We start from the raw sequence: 22,127 nt of genomic DNA on the forward strand, positions 1-22,127 counted from the left end.
GGCTCTGCACTGTCAGTGCAGAGCCCAATGTGGGGCTTGAACTCACAAACCGTGAGATCGTGACCTGAGTCAAAACCGAGAGTCGGACGCTTAATGGACTGAGCCACCCAGGCACCCCGGTACCACCACTTTGGAAAAATAGTCTGGCATTCTGTGAAGTTGAACAGTTAGTTACATACCCCAAATCTAGCTACTCCCCACCAAGATGCTCCATAGCGCACCAAGTGTGTGTATAAAAGAAATGCTTAGGGGCGCCTGGGTGGCTCAGTCGGTTGAGCGTCCGACTTCGGCTCAGGTCATGATCTCGCGGTTTGTGAGTTTGAGCCCCGCATCGGGCTCTGTGCTGACAGCTCAGAGCCTGGAGCCTGCTTCAGATTCTGTCTCCCTCTCTCTCTGCTCATACCCTATCTCTCTCTGTCTCAAAAATAAATATTTAAAAAAAAAAAAGAAATGCTTATCTGTGATTGATAGGGGACCTGAAGAAAAATGTTCCTGGAAGTCCTGTTCACTACAGGAAAAAACTTGGAAAAAACACAAATGTCCATTAACTGAATTAATAAAGTACGGCATATGCACAGCAAAAAATATTATAGAGAGTCAAAGGGAGGGTTTTTGCAGCATTAGGCGATAGCGTGCGTGAATCTTGGCAGTGTGATACAGAAGGGGAAATAAATCCCAACAGGTTAGCTATAGCATGATATCCTTTTAATAAAGTAAAAAGAAATGATAATGAACACATACTTTTTAGAAACACACAGAGGTACAAAACTGTAAGAGAGAGAGAGAGAGAGAGAGAGAGCAAGGGAATGGTGAGATTATCTCTGGCTGGGGAAGGAGAGTGGGAGAGGTGTGACCAGGTAAGTTACCATCACAGATTCTGGTTTTAGGGCTGCTGATGAGTTTGCAGAACGTACTGCACAAAAATAGTAGTTCGGCCATTCGTGGGCCCACCGTGACCGTGTGTCGTGAGCCAGGGATTATGATTACTCTACCTCCATGCAGCCGGAGGCTAAAATATAAACTAAATGAGGGGCGCCTGGCTGGCTCAGTGGGTGGAGCATGCGACTCTTGATCTCAGGGGCATGAGTTTAAGCCCCACGTTGGGTATAGAGGCTACTTAAAAAAATAAAATAGGGGCGCCTGGGTGGTTCAGTCAGTTTAGCGTCCGCCTCCGGCTTTCAGCTCAGGTCATGATCTCAGGGTTGTGGGTTTGAGCCCTACATCAGGCTCTGTGCTGACAACACGGAGCCTGCTTGGGATTCTCTGTCCCAATCTCTCTCTCTCTGCCCATGCCCCACGCATTCTCTCTGTCTCTCTCTCAAGATAAATAAATAAGTAAATAAATAAATAACTTTTAAATTTTTAAAAATATACAATAGGGGCGCCTGGGTGGCTCAGTCGGTTAAGCGTCTGACTTCAGCCCAGGTCACGATCTCGCGGTCCGTGAGTTCGAGCCCCGTGTCGGGCTCTGGGCTGATGGCTCAGAGCCTGGAGCCTGCTTCCGATTCTGTCTCCCTCTCTCTCTGCCCCTCCCCCGTTCATGCTCTGTCTGTCTCTGTCTCAAAAATAAAATAAACGTTAAAAAAAAATTTTTTTTAAATACAATGAAATACAGTAAAATAAAAAATAAATTAAGTGGGGTGCCTGGATGGCTCAGTTAAGTATCTGACTCATGGTTTCAGCTCACGTCAGGATCTCCCAGTTTTGAGTTCAAGCCCATGTCAAGCTCTATGCTAATAGAGCAAGGCCTACTTCAGATTCTCTCTCTCTAACTCCCTCCCTCTCTGCCCCCCCAACCTGAAAAAAAAAATATATATATATATATAATTAATTAAATGATGCTTCAGGAAGACGTATTATATTATATATCCTGTCACTTTATGTACTCTCTGGCACCCCTGGGGATATAAATAGCAAAAAGCTTGAGGGGGTGGGGGAACCGTGCTAACTGTCCAAGGTCTTTTTTTTGTTTGTTTGCTCCCCAACTGACAAGAGGCAGGGTAGTTCAGTGGTTAGGAGCACGGGCTCTGGGGCCAGACTGCCTTATGGGGGAGGAGGTACAAGCTAGTTGCAGTCCTTACTACTATGTGACTATGACTGTTGGGGAAAATACTTGACCTCTCTGTGAATCCGCTCCCACGTATGTCAAAGGGGGCTGGCAATGACAGCATTATAATGCTCACCACAGAAAATTACTATAAGGATTACACGAGTCAATCCACCCTGAGATTCTGGAAGACTTAGGTTGCTGTAAGTGCACCAACTAAGCTTTACTCAACCAAGTCTGTCTTTTATTATTATTTAAAAAAAAATTTTTTTTTTTTTAACATTTATTCATTTTTGAAAGACAGAGGCAGAGCGTGAGCAGGGAAGGGGCAGAGGGGGAGACACAGAATCCGAAGCAGGCTACAGGCTCTGAGCTGTCAGCACAGAGCCTGACGCGGGGCTCGAACTCACAGACCGCGAGATCATGGCCTGAGCCGAAGTTGGATGCTTAACTGACTGAGCTACCCAGACACCCCTCTTATATACACAAGCAATTACTTTGGGAGGCAATTTGCTTTTTCCACAGATGTGACTACCGTTCAAAGCATCTCTGAAAACTCTTCAAAAATAGCCTAATTTAATTTCTTCATCGGATTTACCAAATCTTGTTGAAAAAAGGTTATTACCGCTCCTAGAAACCAACTGCTACCATTTCAGTTCAAAGCCAGGCACAAAGTAAGTAGCAGAGGTACTTCAAAGATGAACTAACATCTGGGGGCGCCTGGGCAGCTCAGTCGGTTAAGCATCTGACTCTTGATCTTGGCTCAGGTCCTGATCTCACGGTTTGTGAGTTCGAGTTCGAGCCCCGTGTCACTCTGTGCTGACATCTCAGACCTGCTTGGGATTCTCACTCCCTCCCTCTCTGTTCCTCCCTACTCGCACACTCTCTCTCAAAATAAATAAACATTAAAAAAAAAAACAAAAAACAAAAACAGGGGCACCTGGATGGCTCAGTTGGTTAAGTGTTGGACTTTGGCTCAAGTCATAATCTCGAGTTTCTTTGGGAGTTCAAGCCCTGCATCAGGCTGTCTGCTGTCATCACAGAGCCTGGAGCCTGCTTCTGATCCTCTGTCGCCCTCTCTCTGCCCCTCCCCCACCCATGCTCTGTCTGTCTCTCTCTCTCTCAAAAATAAACATTAAAAAAAGTTTTTTTAAGAATTCTTAAAAATTTTGTTTAAATTTTTTTCAAGGCATTGTCCCAGGCTGGTGATGATTACCTATTATGTCATGATATGGTAAATGCAAGGAGTTAGGACAGAAGGCACCTAAGCCAAGATGTGTGTGAAGAGAGACAAGGGAAAAGGACCACCTGACTCAGTGTCCACACTCTAGAAGCAGCCATAAGAGGTCGGACAGGGAAAGCATCCACCAGGGAAGCTACAGGTAAAGGTGCAGACTAAGGCGTGTGCAGGGGAAGCAGAGGCTTGTTGCTGTCCCTGGAACACCAGGGAGGTGATGTTCTGGGAGGTGGCCCAGTACGGGGAGCCTTGGAGTTCGCCTCGAGAAGCCTGGACTTCACAAAAGGACCAATATCGCATGACTGCACTTACGTGCGGGATCTAGAATAGTCGAGTTCACAGAGACAGAAAGGACAATGGTGCTTACGGGGGCTGAGGGACAGGGGGGCGCAGAGCTAGTGTTCAAGACATACAGAGTTTCTGTATGGGATGATGACTAAATTCTGGAACTGGACAGCGGTGATGGCTGCCCAATATCGTGAATGCACTTGACGTCACTGAATTGTACACTTAACATGATTCAACTGGTAAATTTCACGTTACATATATTTTACCACAATGAAAACGACTAAAAATACAATAGTTGTGTTCAGGTAAAGGAGGACGGCGGGCAGGGAAGATGAGGAGGGATGGGACAAACGGCCACAGCTAGAGCTCTACCCAGTCACCCGTAGCGCTCAGACCTCCCGTAGCTCCAGAACCCTGTCCCCAAGCATCTGGCTTAAAAGTCCGACTACAAGGCAGGCAGACCGACACACCCGGCGGGTGCCAGAGACCGGCCCGGAAGCCCACGGTTCCTATTTCCCAACTTGCCCCCATAATGGACCCTGAGGAACCTCCAGGGAACCCCAAGAGCGTCCCCGTGTTTGCAGACCCGGTGCAGGTCCGAAGCTTCAGCCTGAACACAACGCAGGGGGATTTCTGAAACGGTAAAGCAGGTCTGGTCGTCAGAGGCCAATGAAACTGCCATGGCCCACGTCTCACCAGCCATGCACGCTTGGGCAAGTTACTCGCCTGCCATCAAAAGGACCAAAAATACCTGTATAGGACTGCCTACGACCTGACTGACGAAGGTGAGGAAGACGTCCGATAAGGGGTGAGTTCTTCTGTGCCGGCAACTCCCGACAGTCTCTGGTTTTATCTGACGTCATCTGGCTCCTGCACGGGGATGGGAGACTGCGGCACGAAGAGGCACAAACGGAAGCTACAGGTGACAACAGGGACTGAAGGGGAGAGGGGGACTCCAGGAATGTTCTGCAAGTGCTGTCGAGATGGGGAGTAAGCCCTGGCAGTCAGCTCATATTTCCCCAAAGCAACCCGGAGAAAGCAGCAGAGACAAAAGGAACACAAACGTTGTCTGCAAGTGGTCTGCCAAGGGAGAGGGCTACAGCCGGGGGCGGAGAACAGGCGGAGGCCACTCAGGGCGCCTGGGAGAGAAGCTGGCGAAGTCCACCCAGACCTCTGTCCCACGCTGCACGGGGACAATTACTGCCTGTCCCTTGCCCAACGCCCTGCACTATTGAGAGGTTCATAAAAAGGCTCAGGCTGTCCAGCCAAAACTCATTCCTCCACCCACCCCTCCCAACTCTCAGGGCTAATGGGCCACAACCTCAAGAGGCCACCTCCTTCTTCCCCCAGAGCAGCTGCTGATAAAGCCGAGGTCACAGAACAGCCTGCAGGGCACGAGAGAATCACAACCAGCAGGATTCCGTGAGGCCCACGGACTCTCCATCCTGGGGCTCATCCCCTCTCTTCTACTTAAAGTCACCTGGAGGGACTCACACCTGAGCCCGGCCTCTAGCTCTTCCCCAGGACATGAGGGGACACGTAGGGGCACACTCACCACAGTTTGTGGAGGCCAGGAGCAGAAAACTACTAGGGTGAGGCCACCACTGGAGGACCTCGCAGTCACAGAATACTCTACGGCAATTAGTTAGAAACAACAGGGCTAAATCAGAGGTTCTCATCCAAGGGGGATTCTGTCCCCCCAGGAGACATTTGACAATGTCTGGGAAGATTATTGATCGTCACAACTCAGAGGTGGGGTGGGGGAAGGCTATGCTGGCCTCTAGCGGGTAGAGACCTGAGGTTGCTGCTACACCCTACAGCGTACAGGACGGTCCCCCAACAAAGAATTATTCCACCTAAACTGTCAATAAGGCTGATTGAGAAACAACAAAACAGATGAACACAACATGACTACGTTATAAACATACAGCCCTGAACGGAAATGTATCTTATTTTATTTTATTTTATTTTATTTTATTTTATTTGAGACAGAGAGAGAGGGCGTGCGTGAGCAGGGAGAGAGGGGCAGAGAGAGACAGAATCCCAAGCAGGCTCTGTGCTCTCAACGAGGAACCCGAAGTGGGGCTTGATCCCACAACCTTGGGATCATGACCTGAGCTGAAATCGAGAGCCAGCCGGTCAACTGACTGAGCTGTCCAGGCGCCCCAGGAATGTGTGTGTGTGTTTGTTTGTTTGTTTGTTTGTTTTAAAGAGATGTGATTACAATAAAACTCCTACTGGGAATTAGGGATTCACTCAATCATCTGATGTTCACTGTGCATCTATTATAAGGTAGGTGCTGTGCTCGGCAGAGTATGCAACAGTGACAAAAAGTAAGCAGGATCCCTCATGTCCTGCGGTGAGAAGAGGCAGATGTCAATTAAATAATCTCACAGATGAAAGTGCAAAAGGAAGGAGATATTTGAGACTGGTATGATCTAGAGTTTCCTAATCCCACACTTGCACAGGCCACAAAAAGCCCCTCGACTTACACCTCTGCTTAAATAACACCACAGAACAATACCCTCCGGCAGAGCGGCAGACCAGCTTAAGACTGTGCCGTGCACGCAGTGAGCACTCAGTAGATGTCTGTTGAGTGAATACATGAAGGAGGTGTGGTTCAACACCGACTCGTTCAAAAATTCCCGGGCCTGGGGCCCCTGGGTGGCTCTGTCATTTCAGCATCCAACTCGGGTCATGATTTCACGGTTGTGGGATCGAGCCCCGAGCTGGGCTCCTTGCTGAGCATGGAGCCTGCTTGAGATTCTCTCTCCCTCTTCCTCTGCCCCTCCCCACCTCGCGCGTGTGCACACACAATCTCTCTCTCTCTCTGAGATTAAAAAAAAAAAAAAAATCTGGGCCTTAACCTTTGAAACAAAGAACGTGAACAGAAAGGAGGAGCCACAGGGCCAAGCCCTTGGCTGCACGATCAGAGGTGTGCTCGTGTTCACTGACCGACCTGCCTTTCCTTACATTCTCTGGGACCTCCAAGCCTGGACTGCCCTTCCTGCCCTCGTTCACCTGGAAAACCCTTATTCCCGCTTCACATTCCTGATCACCTTCCCTGCCAAGCTTCCCAGCCCCACCTCACCCTGGGGAGCCCTATTTCCCCCTCCTTTGTGCCTTCTGTACTATGTGCTCGCCTCTACCACACGTGTCATAACCTCTTACCAGAACTCGATTTCTCTTGGAAACACACACTAAATCCTATTCAAGTCTGCGGGCCACAGAGTAGTCTAGAACCTGGAACATCACAGACGCTCCAGGATGGGCAAAGGAAAGAATACGTGAACACATGTCCTTCACTGTGCTACAAAAACAATGGGATAAAGTCTGTGCCCTCGAAAACCTTACCAACTTCGACAATAAATAAATGAAAAGATGTAGAAAAACTAATAAGAATTAAAAACTAGAATTCTAACAGTGCCTGGAGAGGCTCAGACGGTTCAGTGTCCGACTTCGGCTCAGGTCATGATCTCACAGTTCTGTGAGTTAGCGCCCCGCATCGGGCTCTGGGCTGTCAGCGTGGAGCCTGCTTGGGATTCTCACTCTCCCTTTCCCCCACGCATTCTCTCTCTCAAACATATTTTTAAAAAAAAGAAAAGAAAACTATAATTCTACATCAACACGATACTTAAAAATAATAAATTACTGTACCAAGAAGTCTCTTAGTGTAATCCATCAGACATCCTCACAAAATTCAAAAATAAAAGACTAGAAATAAACACAAAATATATAGTTAGTGGAGTGTAAATGTTTCTGATCTTTTTATTTTTTTTAATTTTTTGAATTTTTAAATCTATTTTTGAGAGAGACAGCATGCGTGCAAGCACACAGGTGGGGGAGGGGTGTAGGGAGAGAGAGACACAGAGACAGAGAGAAGGAGAGAGAATCTCAAGCAGGCTCCATGTTCAGTGTGGAACCAGACGTGGGGCTTGATCCTACAACCCTGGGATCACGACCCGAGCCGAAATCAAGAGTCAGACGTTCAATCATCTGAGGCACCCAAGTGCCCCCTGGTCTTCTTTTTATATGTGTCTGCATATTGTATTTAAAATGAATGTAAACTCATTTTTCATCAGAATAAAATTCTGAAAATAAATATAACCCAAAAAAAAGCTTACCATCTATTTAATGGGAAAAGGATAAGTAAGTGAAATAATATTTAACGGTTTTTGCTACAGATGCAAACTTGATAGTCATTATAAAAACCATGTTTTTTTTTTTCCATACATGAATTAGACTGTAGGTGTTAGGGTGTAAGTTGCTAAATATATACAATTAAATAAATATCCTCAGGTACTCCTGGAAACCCATATCCCATCACACTATTTGTCTTTGAGTTAACAGCAATAAATGACAAAAGCTTAAATTACAAGCAGAGTCCACTTGGAAATGTACGGTGCTTCTCATCATGAATGCCTGGCACATAGTAAGTCCTCAATAAACTGTCATCAAATGAGTGATCTGACATTCTTAACCAAAGGAAAAAAAGTACCTATTAGTGAGGCAAGTATATCAGGAGTTGGGGTTACCTAGAATACATGCCTCTCATAATGATAACAGGCCCCAAATGTTTCTCCTGTGTTCAGTACCCAGTTGCCAAAAAGGCTATTCTTGCCCCTTTTTTGTAAAAGGAGTAGAAAAGAATCGTGTCCCTCTACATACAAACTATCTCTCCTTGTACTATCCACCCACTCACCAGCCTCTGCCCATCCCCATGGTTCCGTGGCCAAGGTTAGGGATCTGCGAAGCCAAACTCAAATTTGGGAGGTGAGTTTTAATACTGAGAGTTTAAAATATTGAGTATAAGGAGTACTGGATATCTGGTAAATGGCACTTTTCTGATTGCTGGATCAGACAAGGAAAAACTACAAACCAGAATCCAAGGTGTCTGGACGGTTGCCAGAGGTAGGAATGAAAACCTTCATGAACAAGAGTTCTGCCAACTGAAAAAAAGCTTCCAGCCCAATATCCTCGGAATAAAGACGGATAAAGGGAGAGTGCAGTGAGTGTGGCAGAACGGAAGGGAAGCCTCTAGAACCCTGTCATCCTTCTTCCATTCACTCACTGATGTGGTAGGGTTGTGGGAGATAGAAAAAGGGAAAAGACTTAATTCCTGCTGTTAAGGATCGCGTCCATCAGGAATATGAGATGGCCACAAACAGCTTTCACACAAGGAAGAAAGTAAAAATCCATAAAGGAGACACAAAAAAGTGTGTTCAGAGATAGAAGAAATCTCATCTTTCTATCTAAATATGAGATTTCTTCTATTTCTTCTAAATATGAGAGGGGAGGATGCACTCTCCCCTTTATCCGTCTTTATTCCAAGGATCTTGGGCTGGAAGCTTTTTTTTTTTTTTTTTTTTTTTTGGTTGGCAGAACTCTTTTGTTCATGAAGGTTTTCATTCCTACCTCTGGCAACCATCCAGACACCTTGGATTCCGGTTTGCAATGTTTCCTAGTCTGATACAGTACATTAGATACTCCTGACTACAACATACCAGGATTTTGAAAATATTAGAACGTTAGGAGGAAAAAAAGAAACGATTGCTAATCCTTGCTAAAGGATTAGAACATTCGGAGAAAAAAAAAAAAAAGAAATCATCGCTAAGCCTTGTCATTACATCTCGCTCAATGGGTACCCATCTGGCGTACTGTCTGCCCATCCCCCGGGCCTCTGGCACCTCGGGGTACGCCACCCCATTTCCCAGCCCCCAGGAACGGAGGGCTAATGGTGGCTAACGACTGACCGATACAGAGCAGTACCCTGAACCAGGCCGTGGGCCCAGCCACGTAATCCTCACATTCTCCCAACAAGGTGGGAACTGTTAGTATCCCCATTTTACAAACAGGAAAACGGGACAGAGACAGGTGAAGCGACTTCCCCAAAGTCAGCCGGCTGGGAAGCGGCAAGCGGCACCGACGGGATCAGAGTGCAGAAGAACCGGGCCCCGAGCCATTCCCCTACCCTGCCTCCCAGCTGAGAGCCTGTGGACGTGCGTGAGGACATACACAGCTGGACGATCCAAGGCGATTTGGGCCCGACTTTGCACAGGCATCTATCGCGAACTACACGCATTTCCACGACGAAAATGCACACACCATTCTCGACCCGGTTTTGAAAACGAGTTTTCACAATCTTCAACGGGAAATGTGCTTTGTTCATCTGAAGACAAGTAGATAAATAAAGGCAAAAGCCTGTTTCACGAGGAGCCGGGGGCCAGAAGTTGTTACGGCCCAGTCTGACCGGGGCTTGCGGGCACCACCCTTTCCTGGCCATCCCATGGCCTCCGGCAAACGGCTTAGCCTCCTTTGTCCACCAGCAGAGTGGCTGTGGGAAGAGTGCCACCTCATAAAGTGGTCGAGATGACATGACAGCGTCCATAGAAACGGCTGAGCCCAGCACCCCAACCCAGCGGATACTCGGTGAACGTGCGAGTCCAGAAGGCACGGCCTCCCTCCAGCAACCCCATCCCAGGCGCTGCCGGTCCCTAAGCACATTCCTGCTTCCCGCAGAGCACGGCGACCCCGGCGGCGGCTCGGGGGGGGGGGGGGGGGGGGGGGCCCGCCGGGAGGGCCGTGCACCCCGCTCAGGCCCAGGAAGGAGGCAGGCTGCGCACGACCTCGCGGCGGCACCGCGAAACTTAGCCCTGACTCCTCACTTGGGTGAACTCCCCGGTCAGGGGAGATGATCGCGGGCCGGGTCCGACGCGCTCGGGCGGCCGAAAGAACGCGGGCTCGCCCACCTGCCGCGCCGGAGGCTGGACACCCCTCCTTCGCAACATCCCCGGGGCGTCCGGCCCCGGCCCGCCGCGCAGGGGAGGGGGCTGGGCACCGGGGAGCGACCCGGCCGCGCCCACGCGGCCGACTTCCCCCAAATCGTCTCGCTCGCAAGCCCACGATTTCCAAGAGGGCGCCGAGGGAGGAGCGCGCGGCGCTTCACAAAGCCAGGTGGGCGGCCGCGTCCCGGCCGCACGTGCCGAGCCGCCGGGACCCGGAGCGGCCCCCGAGTCCGCGCGGCCGCCGCCTCCGCGCCGCCGTCCCCCCCCCCCGCCCCCCCGCCACCCCGGCCGCGTGTGCCGGGCAGCCACGTGCGCGCAGGGGCCCCGGCCGCCCCCGGCAGCCCCACCCCTGCCCCGGCTGCCCCCGTCTCCCCCCTCCCCCACGCACCAGGTGAAAAGCTGGCTTTTGAGCCCGCTCAGCAGGCTGCACGGCACCCCCGCTGCCCCGCCCCCGGCACACCCCACCGCCCCCCGGGCACCCCGCACTCACCAGATAAAAAGCTGGCTTTTGAGCCCGTGCAGCAGGCTACCCAGCCCACCCCCCCCACACTGCCCGCGGGCACCCTCGCCCCTGCGAGGCACTACCCCCCCGGCACTACACCCCCCCCCCCCCCCGCACTCACCAGGTGAAGAGCTGGCGTTTGAGCCCGCGCAGCAAGCTGCCCAGCCCCCCCGCTGCCCCCGGGGCGCGCGGCTGCGGGGCAGCGGGTCCCGCCGGCGAGGCCGCCTCCATGCGGTCCCCTGCAGTCTGGGCGCCCGGAACCCCCCGACGTGCCGGGGCGGGGAAAACCGTAGGGGGCGGTGCCTGGGCGGCCGGCGGGATCAGACCCAGTGCCCGCCCGCGCGCGCGCTCGCTCGCTCGCGTGCCTCCCTCGTCGGGCTGGCTGGGCGCCTCCCCTGTCAGGCCCGCGCGGCCGGACCGGACATTTGCAGATCAGCGCCTGGCGCCCCCGGGGGAGCTGCGGGTCGCGGGGCGCTGTCTGCCCCCGCCCCGGCAGAGGAGCCACGGCGACGGGTGGCCCCTAATATGCATGTCAGGGTCTTACGGTTCCCTGTCGCCAACGTGAGGCGGTGCAAGGCTGTGCTCCCGCGCCCTGACCTCGGGGGCCGTGACTTCGCAGCCGCCTGAACTTTGCCAACTGGAAAGGAGCGGCTGGCTCCACCCCCTGACCGCCCGGCCTCCTCCCTCTGACTAATTTATGAAAGATACGTCCTATCCAATCTAAAAGAACTGAAGACGCTTTAGTGCTGTTCTTCTCCACACAAAACCTGGGTGAAATCCCAGGGGGATCGGGGCGACGCGTCCCTTCGGCGCGCCTCCTTCCTCTCCGGTGGGTTGGGTGCGCTGACCTGTCCCGCAGGTGCCACCCGCTGGCGCGCACTCTGGGCGCCCGCGCTTGGACCACGCCTTGCGAGGCCTCTGTGGACCCAGGAGGACCGAGCTTCTGCGCTCGGGAAGCTCCTGACACCCACCCCCACCCTACCCCCCACCCTCCCCACCCTACCCCCCACCCTCCCCCCCACCCTCCCCACCCTACCCCCCACCTCCCCACCCTACCCCCCACCTCCCCCTACACACACACACACCACCCCCCACCCCCCGGCAGGAGGGGCCCGCGGGTCAGGCAGAAAGGGGAAGATGGGAGACGAGAGAAAAGGTGTCTTTATAGACGGGTGTTTCCTAACCACCTCCCTCCCTGGGCGACGGGGCCGCGGGGGAGGAGGGTCTGAAGAAGGAGCAAGAGAGAGGTAAATTCAAACGAGCTGGCGGTTCTGTAAGAAAGTTCTAAGAAAGAACATTTTGAAAACTGAAATGTAGCTTTAGGAATCCCAAGTTTAGCATCTTACAGGAACCCCAAAGTTGAAACGAACTTATTTTGTAATTGTTGAAGAACGTGGTCACCCGTAGAGGGATGACCGCACATCACGGTACAACAGCATATGGAAAAGAGCTCTACCAGGACCTGGGAGGATGTTCTCTAGCTATTTTTGAGCGGAAAAAAGCAAGGTATAGAGAAGTATGTTTAATGTGATCTCATTTTTGTAAAGCAAACAACCCATTACACCTTATACACTGACAGGGTTTAATTTTACTTGATCCGTGTACTCCTGGAATATAGTGAGAAATGCCCCCACACTTTTGTATTCTCAGAAGTGGCATATTGCAAAGAAACACACTTCCCATTCGACTTAGGCAAGACCCAAAAATGCTCTCTCGTTCCCCTAGGACAAAGCCAGACGCAGAACCTACCAAATGGCTAAATTCCTCTTCTTCCTCCAGGCCTGGGAACTTTAACCCACATTAGTCTGAGCCAGCTTGTAACCCACATTAAAGGGTCCCCCCCCTTCCCGCCCCCCCCCCACCCTGCCCAGTTCCCAATATGGCTGCCTCAGGGTAAAAAGTCCTCAGATCTGCTATTCAATCGAGCCACCTTTTCATTGCACTTTCTTCCAGGGCAAGAGTCCCCTTCCCACTCCAATAATTCTTTCAAGTCAAGTCTCTTATCTAAATCAGATTTGGTTGTGGTTTGTTTGTTTTTTAAATGTTTATTTTAAAGAGAGAGAGTGAGAGAGCACGGGTTGAGTTGGGGGGAGAGGCAGAGAGAGAGATGGGGAGAAAGGAGCTGAAGCGGGCTCTGTGCTGACAGCAGAGAGCCTGACTCTGGGGCTTAAACCCACGAACCGTGAGATCATGACCTGAGCTGAAGCAGGATGCTCACCGACTGAGCCACCCAGGTGCTCCGTTTTTGTTTTTGTTTTTTTAAGATTTTATTTTCAAGTAATGTCCACACCCAATGTGGGGCTCGAACTCACAACCCTGAGATCAAGTCCCATGCTCCACTGACTGAGCCAGCCAGGTGCCCCAGATTTGTTTTTTTATTTGACAATATATATACATATAGTTATGTGAGCATAGAGAAAAGTGTAGGACACATGTCAACACAAGTAACCTTAGAAAAGTTAAGGGATACAGAAAAAAAAAATTTTTTTTAAGCCTGTGCTTTAAAAAAATACTCCAGCATGTATGACATGTCCCTTTTATTTTTTTTTTCAATTTTTTAAAACTGTATTTATTTATTTTGAGAAAGAGACAGTGCAAGCAGGGGAGGGGCAGAGAGAGAAGGATACAGAGAATCCCAAGTAGGCTCTGGGCGGTCAACACAGAGCCTGATGTGGGGCTTGAACTCATAAAACCATGAGATCATGATCTGAGCTGAAACCAAGGGTCAGACATTTAACTGACTGAGCCGCCCAAGGATGATGATATAGTCGCTTTTATATATAAGTGTTGTGTCTAAATATATGAGATTAAAAGGTAGATTTAGATGTTGTGGCAGGCTGAATAATATCCCCCTCCCAAAATAACCAGTTCCTAATCCCTAGAAGCTGAGAATGTTGCTTTGTATATGTGGTGTCTCTCCTGATCAGATGGGGGCTCCCAAATGTGAGGTGACCCGATTGAGTAGGAGCCAGTGTGGTAGGCCAGTGAAAAGATTCACCCAAAGTAAAACAAGGGAGATAGAAGTTTAGTGTATACTCTACAAGGGAACTTTGGGCCAGGACAACACAGGAGACCCTGTCTGCCACAGGCAGTGGGGTGAGGGCTGTATTTAAAGGGAGAAGATGAAGTATGGGGAGGTACGAATTTTCCTTTCTCGGTACCTGCGTCTAGGTGAAAGTAACCCATTGGTCAGGTAGGGCTTACAGATATTTTGAGGTGGGTCGCCTAATGGGCCGTTTGTATTTGGCCAGGGGGTTGATAAGTTGATATGGGCCCTTTCCACATTCCATCGCTCCAGCCTGTTGCCTAAACCTCACCTCTACAATATGGTTAAAAAAAAAAAAAAAAATGCAGATGTGATTCAATGCTGTATCTCGAGATGTGGAAATTACCCTGAATTATCTGGTGAGTTTTAATTAATCACGGGCATCCTTATGAGACAGAAGCAGATGGAGGTTTACAGAAGAGAAACTGACACTGTGATACAGGCGGAGATTGGGAAACTGCGCTTTGAAAACCCACAAACCAAGAAGTCAAGGCAGCCACTGTGAGCTCAGAGCCTCAAGAAGGAAGTAGCCTTATCGGTAGCCCAATAAAACAGATTTCGAACTTCTGGCCTCCAGAGCTGGCAGAGAATAACCTTGTGTAGTTTTAAGCCACTGCATCGGTGGCGATTCATTACAGCCGCCATAGGAAACAAATGCAGATTGTACACCCGCTAACTTGTAGGGATCGTGATACACTGTCAAGCGAAAAAAGCAAGTTGCAGATTTGCAGAATAATTGTATAATATGATTCTGTTTTAGTAAACACCACCAACGAAGTAACTAAATATCTTCACATATACATATACATTTTTATGCATGTATATATGCTTGCTTGTATCTATATGAGCAAGAAGGTGTGGGCGAATATATACCAGGCCATTGATTTAAGTCATGGGAGTTATGAGGGGGGAGGGTGGGGGGAGAGGTGGAGAAGGGGGATAAGGGAGTGGCATTATATGTCTTCATTTTGTGTTCTTACTGTGGGCCTATGCTACTTCTGCAACTTGAAAAATATTCAACTAAGACGTTTTGTCCACAGGTCATGTCAATCCTAATTAACATATTAGGCTCAATGTATCACCCCCACGGAAAAATGAGGTCAGGAAATATAGTCAACCATTGATGTGGATTCTGAAGTTATGGACAAAGTTATGGGGCACCTGGCTAGCTCAGTCGGTTGAGTGTCTGACTCTTGATTTCAGCTCAGGTCATGATCCCAGGGTTGTGTGGGATCAAGCCCTGGGTCAGACTCTGAGCTAAGCGTGGAACCTGCTTAAGATTCTCTCTCTCTCTCTCTCTCTCTCTCTCTCTCTCTCTCTCTTTCTCCCTCCCCCCCTCCCCCTCTGCCCTTCTCCCCAACTCATGCTCTTTCCCTCAAAAAAAAATAAATAAATAAATAAATAATGAAGTTATGGACAAAGTTCTACTTATTTTCTAAACAAAAAACCTTCCTCAAAAAGTAGCAATAGTAGTTGCTGGGGAGCCTGGGGGGCTCAGTCGGTTAAGCGTCTGACTTCCGCTCAGGTCATGATCTCGCAGTTTGTGAGTTCGAGCCCCACATCGGGCTCTGTGCTGACAGCTCGGAGCCTGGAGCCTGCTTTGGATTCTACGTCTCCCTCTCTCTGCCCCTCCTCCTCTCACTCTCTCTCTCTCTCTCTCAAAGATAAATAAATATTTTTAAAAATTTACAAAAAAAATTTATATGAAAAAATAGTAGTATTGCTCTCAAATGAGCTCATCCCCTGACTGAAGATTATTGATCAGACTACATTATTTTGGTTTCAGGATTAAAATATATTGAGCGGATCTGTGGGCATCAATCCACAAGGTTTTGTCAAAGGAAATTTACTGGAAAAAAAATTATTTAGTGGTTGGGAAATTCTGCACACAATAGCCCTTGCTTCCTACAAGCACCAAAAAACAACTACCTCTTATTGAGCACCTACGGTGTGCCAGACCCTTCGTATACATTTTCAGTTCTGTTCCAATTATCTATTGTACATATCAAATCACCCAAAATATTAGTGGCTTTAGACAATAATCATTTTGTTATCTCTTGTGGTTTCTGTGGGTCAGACATTTAAGAAGTTTGGGGCCGGGCGGCTCCTGCTTATGGCCTTTCATGCAGTTGCAGTCAGAAGGCAGCTGAAGCAGGAAGGTGGGGGTGTCGAGGGGTGGTGGGGCTGGAGCATCCAGGGACTGACCAGACTCACTCTTCACTGAGTTCTGTGTCGTCTCCTGGTGTGGGCTAAAATTGGGCTTCCTCACAGCCTGGTAACTTTGAGGTAGTTAGTCTGCGTATATGGCAGGTGGTTCCTCCCACCTCTAAGCTAGTGTCCCCAGAGAAAGAAAAGGCCAAAACGTTGTTAATGTCCTCCAGCCAAAGGCCACCAAGAATATACACATAGTTAAACAAGCTGAGCTTATTACTCCTTGCAGCGAGGGAGAAAGGCCTCTGGGAGAACCACTGGCTGTCTCTGTAAGAGGATGTTAGAAAGAATAGGCTTGGGGCTTTGTTTGAATGATTTGAGGAAGGATGTAAGGAAGGAAGGATTTATTCTGGGTTGAATGCTGTCAGACTGGATGCAATTCTGATTGGCATCTCAATCAATAAATGTTGGGGCACCTGGATGGCTCAGTCGGTTAAGCATCCACCTCTTGATTTTGGCTCAGGTCATGATGTCACGGTTTGTGAGATCGAGCCCCACGTCAGGCTCTGTATTGGGCTCTGTGCTGGGTATGTGGAGCCTGCTTTAGATTCTCTCTCTCTGCCCCTTCCCCACTCAAAGGCAGCTGTTCATGCACTCATGCACACACACAGACTCTCTCTCTCTCTCTCTCAAAATAAATACACATTAAAAAAACTACATCTTACGTATAAAGAGGGCACAACAGGGTGGGGACAAAACCGCAGTTGCTAAAGAGGCAGCAGCCATTCATTTTGACCAAGAGAGAAGGGAGTTGGTGTTTTGTGGGTGGCACAGTGATCCCGTTTTTTGCTTAGATAAAATTATGAACTGGCATTGCTCTGTCTCATTTTATCATGGTCTCAGAATAATCTTATCTTTGGACGGTACTCTGTGAGATTGTTTATGTCCAATAACAGAAAAAAATGGCCTAGCTATGAGTGCCAGGCCAGCTTCGAATGTTAAAGACTACCTTTTTCTTTTCTTTTCTTTTCTTTTCTTTTCTTTTCTTTTCTTTTCTTTTCTTTTCTTTTCTTTTCTTTCTTTTCTTTGTATCTCCTTTTATAGCCAAGCATCAAAAGTCACATGGGATCACCTTCATTATAATCACAAAGCCATCTAGGGGCACCTGAGTGGCTCAGTCAGTTAAGCATCAAACATCAGTTCAGGTCATGATCTCGCAGTTCATGAGTTCAAGTCCCACATTGGGCTCTGCACTCACAGTGTGGAGCCTGTTTGGGATTCTCTCTCTCTCTCTCTCTCTCTCTCTCTCTCTCTCTCTCTCTGCTGCTATCCCACTCTCTCTCTCAAAATAAATAAACTTTAAAACAAAATTTAAAAAAAAATCACAAGGCCATCTAGATGCAAGGGGAGGGAACACAGACCTGTTCTGGATTGAATGTCTGTGTCCCTCCAAAATTCGTATGTTGAAATCCAATCCCCAGTGCGATGGTATTTGGAGGTGGGGTCTTTGGGAGGTAACTTAGGTCATGAGAGTGGAGCCCTCGTAAACAGAGGTCATGCAGCTGGTTCCCTTTTTCTCTGCCACGTGAGGATACAGTGAGAAGTGAGCACCTATAGCCCAGAAGAGGGCTCTCACCGGAACCTGACATGTTGGCACCTGGGTCTCAGGCTAGCAGCTTACCAGCTTCCAGAACAGAGAAATAAGTGTTTGCTGTTTAAGGCACATGGTCTATGGTAATTTGTTAAAGCAGCTCGAATAGACTGAGACAACCCCCACCTCTCCACGGGAGATGTGTCATGGGGAAGCCTGAGGAGAGAGAGCTTGTGGGATGGGAGATTTTGCTGCAAACATCTTTGGAAAGTAGAGTCAGCCACAAATCCTTTCCAAAATGCTAGGTTTATTAGCTCTTATTCGCTTATTAGCACTATTTTTTCAGAATAGTAACCGACCCTGACATCAAGGTCACCAGGCTGCTTCTCCAATTTAACTGACAAGCACCGATGAGCCTCTTTCTCAATATCTTTTTCTCCTTCTTTGTAAAAATAACTATAAATAAACATATTTTTAATTCTCACCACATACAACATACTGAATAATAAAAGCTGTTATGTTCATATCCATATTATGATTCTCATCAATCAAAAACCATAAGACTGTAATTCTCAGTATATTACCCAAAGCAATCTACACATTTCATGCAATCCCTATCAAAATAACACCAGCATTTTTCACAGAACTAGAACAAACAATCCCAGAATTTGTATGGAACCACAAAGACCCTGAATAGCCAAAGAAATCCTGAAAAAGACAAGTTGGAGGCATCACAATTCCCCAGACTTCAAGCTATATTACAAAGCTGTGGTCATCAAGACAGTAGGGTACTGGCACAAAAACAGACGCATATATCAATGGAACAGAATAGAAAACCCAGAAATGGACACACAACTATATGGTCAACTAATCATTAACAAAGCAGGAAAGAAAATCCAAAGGAAAAAAGACAGTCTCTTCAACAAAAGATGTTGGGAAAACTGGACAGTAGCATGCAGAAGAATGAAGCTGGACCACTTTCTTACACCAACACAAAAATAAATTCAAAATGGATGAAAGACCTAAATGTGAGTAAGGAAACCATCAAAATCCTACAGGGGAACACAGGCAGCAAGCTCTTTGACCTCGGCCACAGCAACTTCTTACTAGACACATCTCCAAAGGCAAGGGAAACATAAGCAAACATGAACTATTGGGACCCCATCAAGATAAAAAGCTTCTGCACAGTGACGGCAAAAAATCAACAAAACTGAAAGGCAGCCTATGGAATGGGTAGAGATATTTGCAAATGACATATCTGATGAATGGCTAGTATCCAAAACCTATAAAGGGCTCATCAAACTCAACACCCAAAAAACAAATGATCCAGGTAGGAAATAGACAGAAGACATGAATAGACACTTCCAAAGAAGACATCCAGATGGCCAACAGGCACATGAAAACATGCTCCACATCACTCATCATCAGGGAAATGCAAATCAAAACCACAATGAGATACCACCTCACACCTGTCAGAATGACTAAAATTAGCAACTCGGGCAACAACAGGTGTTGGCGAGGATGCATAGAAAGTGCAACCCTCTTACACTGTTGGTGGGAATGCAAACTGATGCAGCCACTCTGGAAAACAGTATGGCGGTTCCTCAAAAAGTTAAAAACAGAACCACCCTATGACCCAGCAATTGCACTACTAGATATTTACCTGAAGGATATAAAAACAAAAATTTGAAGGGGCACAGGCACCTCGATGTTTAAACCAGCATTATCAACAATAGCCAAGAGGTGCCTGGGTGGCTCAGGTGGTTAAGTGTCCAGCTCTTGGTTGGACAGGATCTCACAGTTAGTGAGACTGAGCCCTGAATCGGGCTCCACACTGACAGCTTGGGATTCTCTCTCCCTCTCTCTCTCTGCCCCTCCCCCATGCTCGCTCTCTCTCTCCATCTCAAAATAAATAAATAAACTTTTAAAAACAAACAAACAAAAGTAATAGCCAAACTACGGAAAGAGCCCAAATGTCCATTGGTTGATGAATGGATAAAAAGGATATATATCACATAATACTCAGGCATCAAAAAGAATGAAATCTTGACATTTGCAATGACGTGGATCGAACTAGAGTGCATTATGCTAAGCGAAATAAGTCCAGCAGAGAAAGACAAATACCATATGATTTCACTCATATGTGGAAATTAAGAAACAAATCAGATGGACCACCTGGGTGGCTCAGTTGGTAAAATGCCCAGCTCTTGATTTCAGCTCAGGTCATGATACTGAGATTCACGGGATTGAACCCCAAACTCAGTAGATTCTCTCTCTCTCTGACCCTCCTCACCTGTAAACAAACAAACAAATACACATTTCTTACAAATCTTTGAATCAAGGGGCGCCTGGGTGGCTCAGTCGCTTAAGTGTCCAACTTTGGCTCAGGTCATGATCTCATAGCTCGTGAGTTCAAGCCCTGAGTCAGACTCTGTGCTGACAGCTAGGAGCCTGGAGCCTGCTTCCGATTCAGTGTCTCCCTCGCTCTCTTCCCCTCCCCTGCTCACGCTCTGTCTCTCATTCTCAAAATTAAAAAATAAACAACAAAAAAAATCTTTGAATCCTTGGGGTGCCTGACTGGCTCAGTTGGTGGAGCGTGCAACTCTTGATCTCAGGGTTTGTGGGTTCAAGCCCCACATTGGGTGTAGAGATTACTTAAAAAAATAAAAATAAAAATAAATAAAAATCTTTGAATCCAGAACCAATGTTTAAGGTAAAGTCATTTAATAAAATGTAAATGGGAACTTTTCAAATGTAATATGTATTTAACTTCCTCTTAAAGCCCTTATATAAAAAAGCTTATTTTAATTCAATGGAATAGGGGCGCCTGGGTGGCTCAGTCAGTTAAGCGTCCGACTTCGGCTCAGGTCACGATCTCGCCGTCCAGTTCGAGCCCCGCGTCCGGCTCTGTGCTGACTGCTCGGAGCCTGGAGCCTGTTTCAGATTCTGTGTCTCCCTCTCTCTCTGACCCGCCCCCGTTCATGCTCTGTCTCTCTCTGTCTCAAAAATAAATAAATGTTAAAAAAAATTAAAAAAAAAAAAAACGGAATATTATTCATCTATAACAAAGGAAATCCTGCCATTTGCAACAACATGGGTGAACCTTGAGGGCATTGTGCTAAGTGAAATAAGTCAGAAAAAGACAAATATTGCCTACCTCACTTGTATGTGGAATCTAAAAAAGGTGAACTCCTAAGAAACAGAGTAGAATGGTGGTTACCAGGGGCTTCAGGGTTAGGGAAACGGGGAGATGTTGGCCAGACTACAACTTTTTTTTTTAATTTTTAAAAATTTTTTAACATTTATTTACTTTTGAGAGACAGAGAGACAGAGCATGAGCAGGGAAGGGGCAGAGAGAGAGGGAGACACAGAATCTGAAGCAGGCTCCAGGCTCCAGGCTCTGAGCTGCCAGCACAGGGCCCGAGGTGGGGCTCGAACTCATGAACTGCGAGATCAGAAACCTGAGCCAAAGTTGGACGCTTAACCGACTGAGCCACCCAGGTGCCCCATCAGACTACTAACTTTCACTTATGAGATGAATAAATTCTGGGGACCTAATGTACAGCATGGTGACAGCAGTTAACCATACTGAATTGTCAACTTGAAATCTGCTAAGACAACAGATCTTAAATGTTCTCACTACCCCCACACACACACACAAAACAAAAAAGGAAATAACTACGCCAAGTGATGGATATGTTAACTAACCTTAATGTCATAATCACTTTACTATGTATGTGGACGTCAAATCATCATATCATACACCTTAAAGTTACACAGTGTTATTTGTCAATTATACCTCAATAAAGCTGGAGGGGGGAAAAAACCCTTAAAGATCCTGTTGGGGCACTTGGGTGGCTCAGCCGGTTAAGCATCCGACTTCAGCTCAGGTCATGACCTCACAGTCCGTGAGTTCGAGCCCCGTGCTGGGCTCTGTGCCTGCTTCGGATTCTGTGTCTCCCTCTTGCTCTGCCCCTCCCCTGCTCACGCTCTGTCTCTCTCTGTCTCAAAAATAAATAAATAATTTTTTTAAAAAGATCCCGTTTCTAGCATCCTATTAAATATGTCTATTGCCACTATACTTGAGGCCCACAAAGACAAAGAGTGTCTTATTCGAGCTAAGCCTCCTTTATTTTCTCTTTCACAGGTGTTCTAAGAAGATTGCTGTCAAGCTATCTTCGATTTGAACGGCCGGGAGTACACAAGCTGCCCGAAACGAAAATGTCAGAATTATTTATCATTAAACAGAGTGAATCAATAATGCTGTGTGCTTAGACGGCAAGTTTGAAGAATTCACATTAAAACCATTATCTTATTATAGAGAATATTGTAAATCAATCAACCAGGTATTGGTTGAATGCAAATTATGTGCACACCACAGTTCTCGATATGATCAGCATTATTCGAGACATGAAAACTACTTTTACCTTTTCTTCTGTGTTTCCTTCTTTCCCTCCACAAACATTTTTAGAACATCTGC

The 22,127-nt window shown here is 47.7% G+C and overlaps 1 protein-coding gene across 6 annotated transcripts in view; it reads right to left on the reverse strand.

The window, feature by feature from the left end:
- The window catches only part of SLC35F2 (solute carrier family 35 member F2), a 101,637-nt gene that overhangs the window by 46,506 nt on the left and 33,004 nt on the right, over positions 1-22,127 (reverse strand). For 2 of the 6 annotated variants that reach the window (XM_042959715.1, XM_042959714.1), the window contains exon 1: positions 10,981-11,448. The exons of 2 other annotated variants lie outside the window; for them this stretch is intronic. In XM_042959715.1, the coding sequence (XP_042815649.1) occupies positions 10,981-11,090 (110 nt within the window). In that variant the 5' untranslated portion in view covers positions 11,091-11,448. Of the gene's footprint in view, positions 1-10,980; positions 11,449-22,127 lie in introns of those variants that run through there. 2 more of the 6 variants (XM_042959710.1, XM_042959713.1) reach the window with 2 other exon arrangements.

Source organism: Panthera tigris, chromosome D1 (genome assembly GCF_018350195.1).
Source record: "Panthera tigris isolate Pti1 chromosome D1, P.tigris_Pti1_mat1.1, whole genome shotgun sequence".
In the NCBI taxonomy this organism is placed as follows: Eukaryota; Metazoa; Chordata; class Mammalia; order Carnivora; family Felidae; genus Panthera; species Panthera tigris.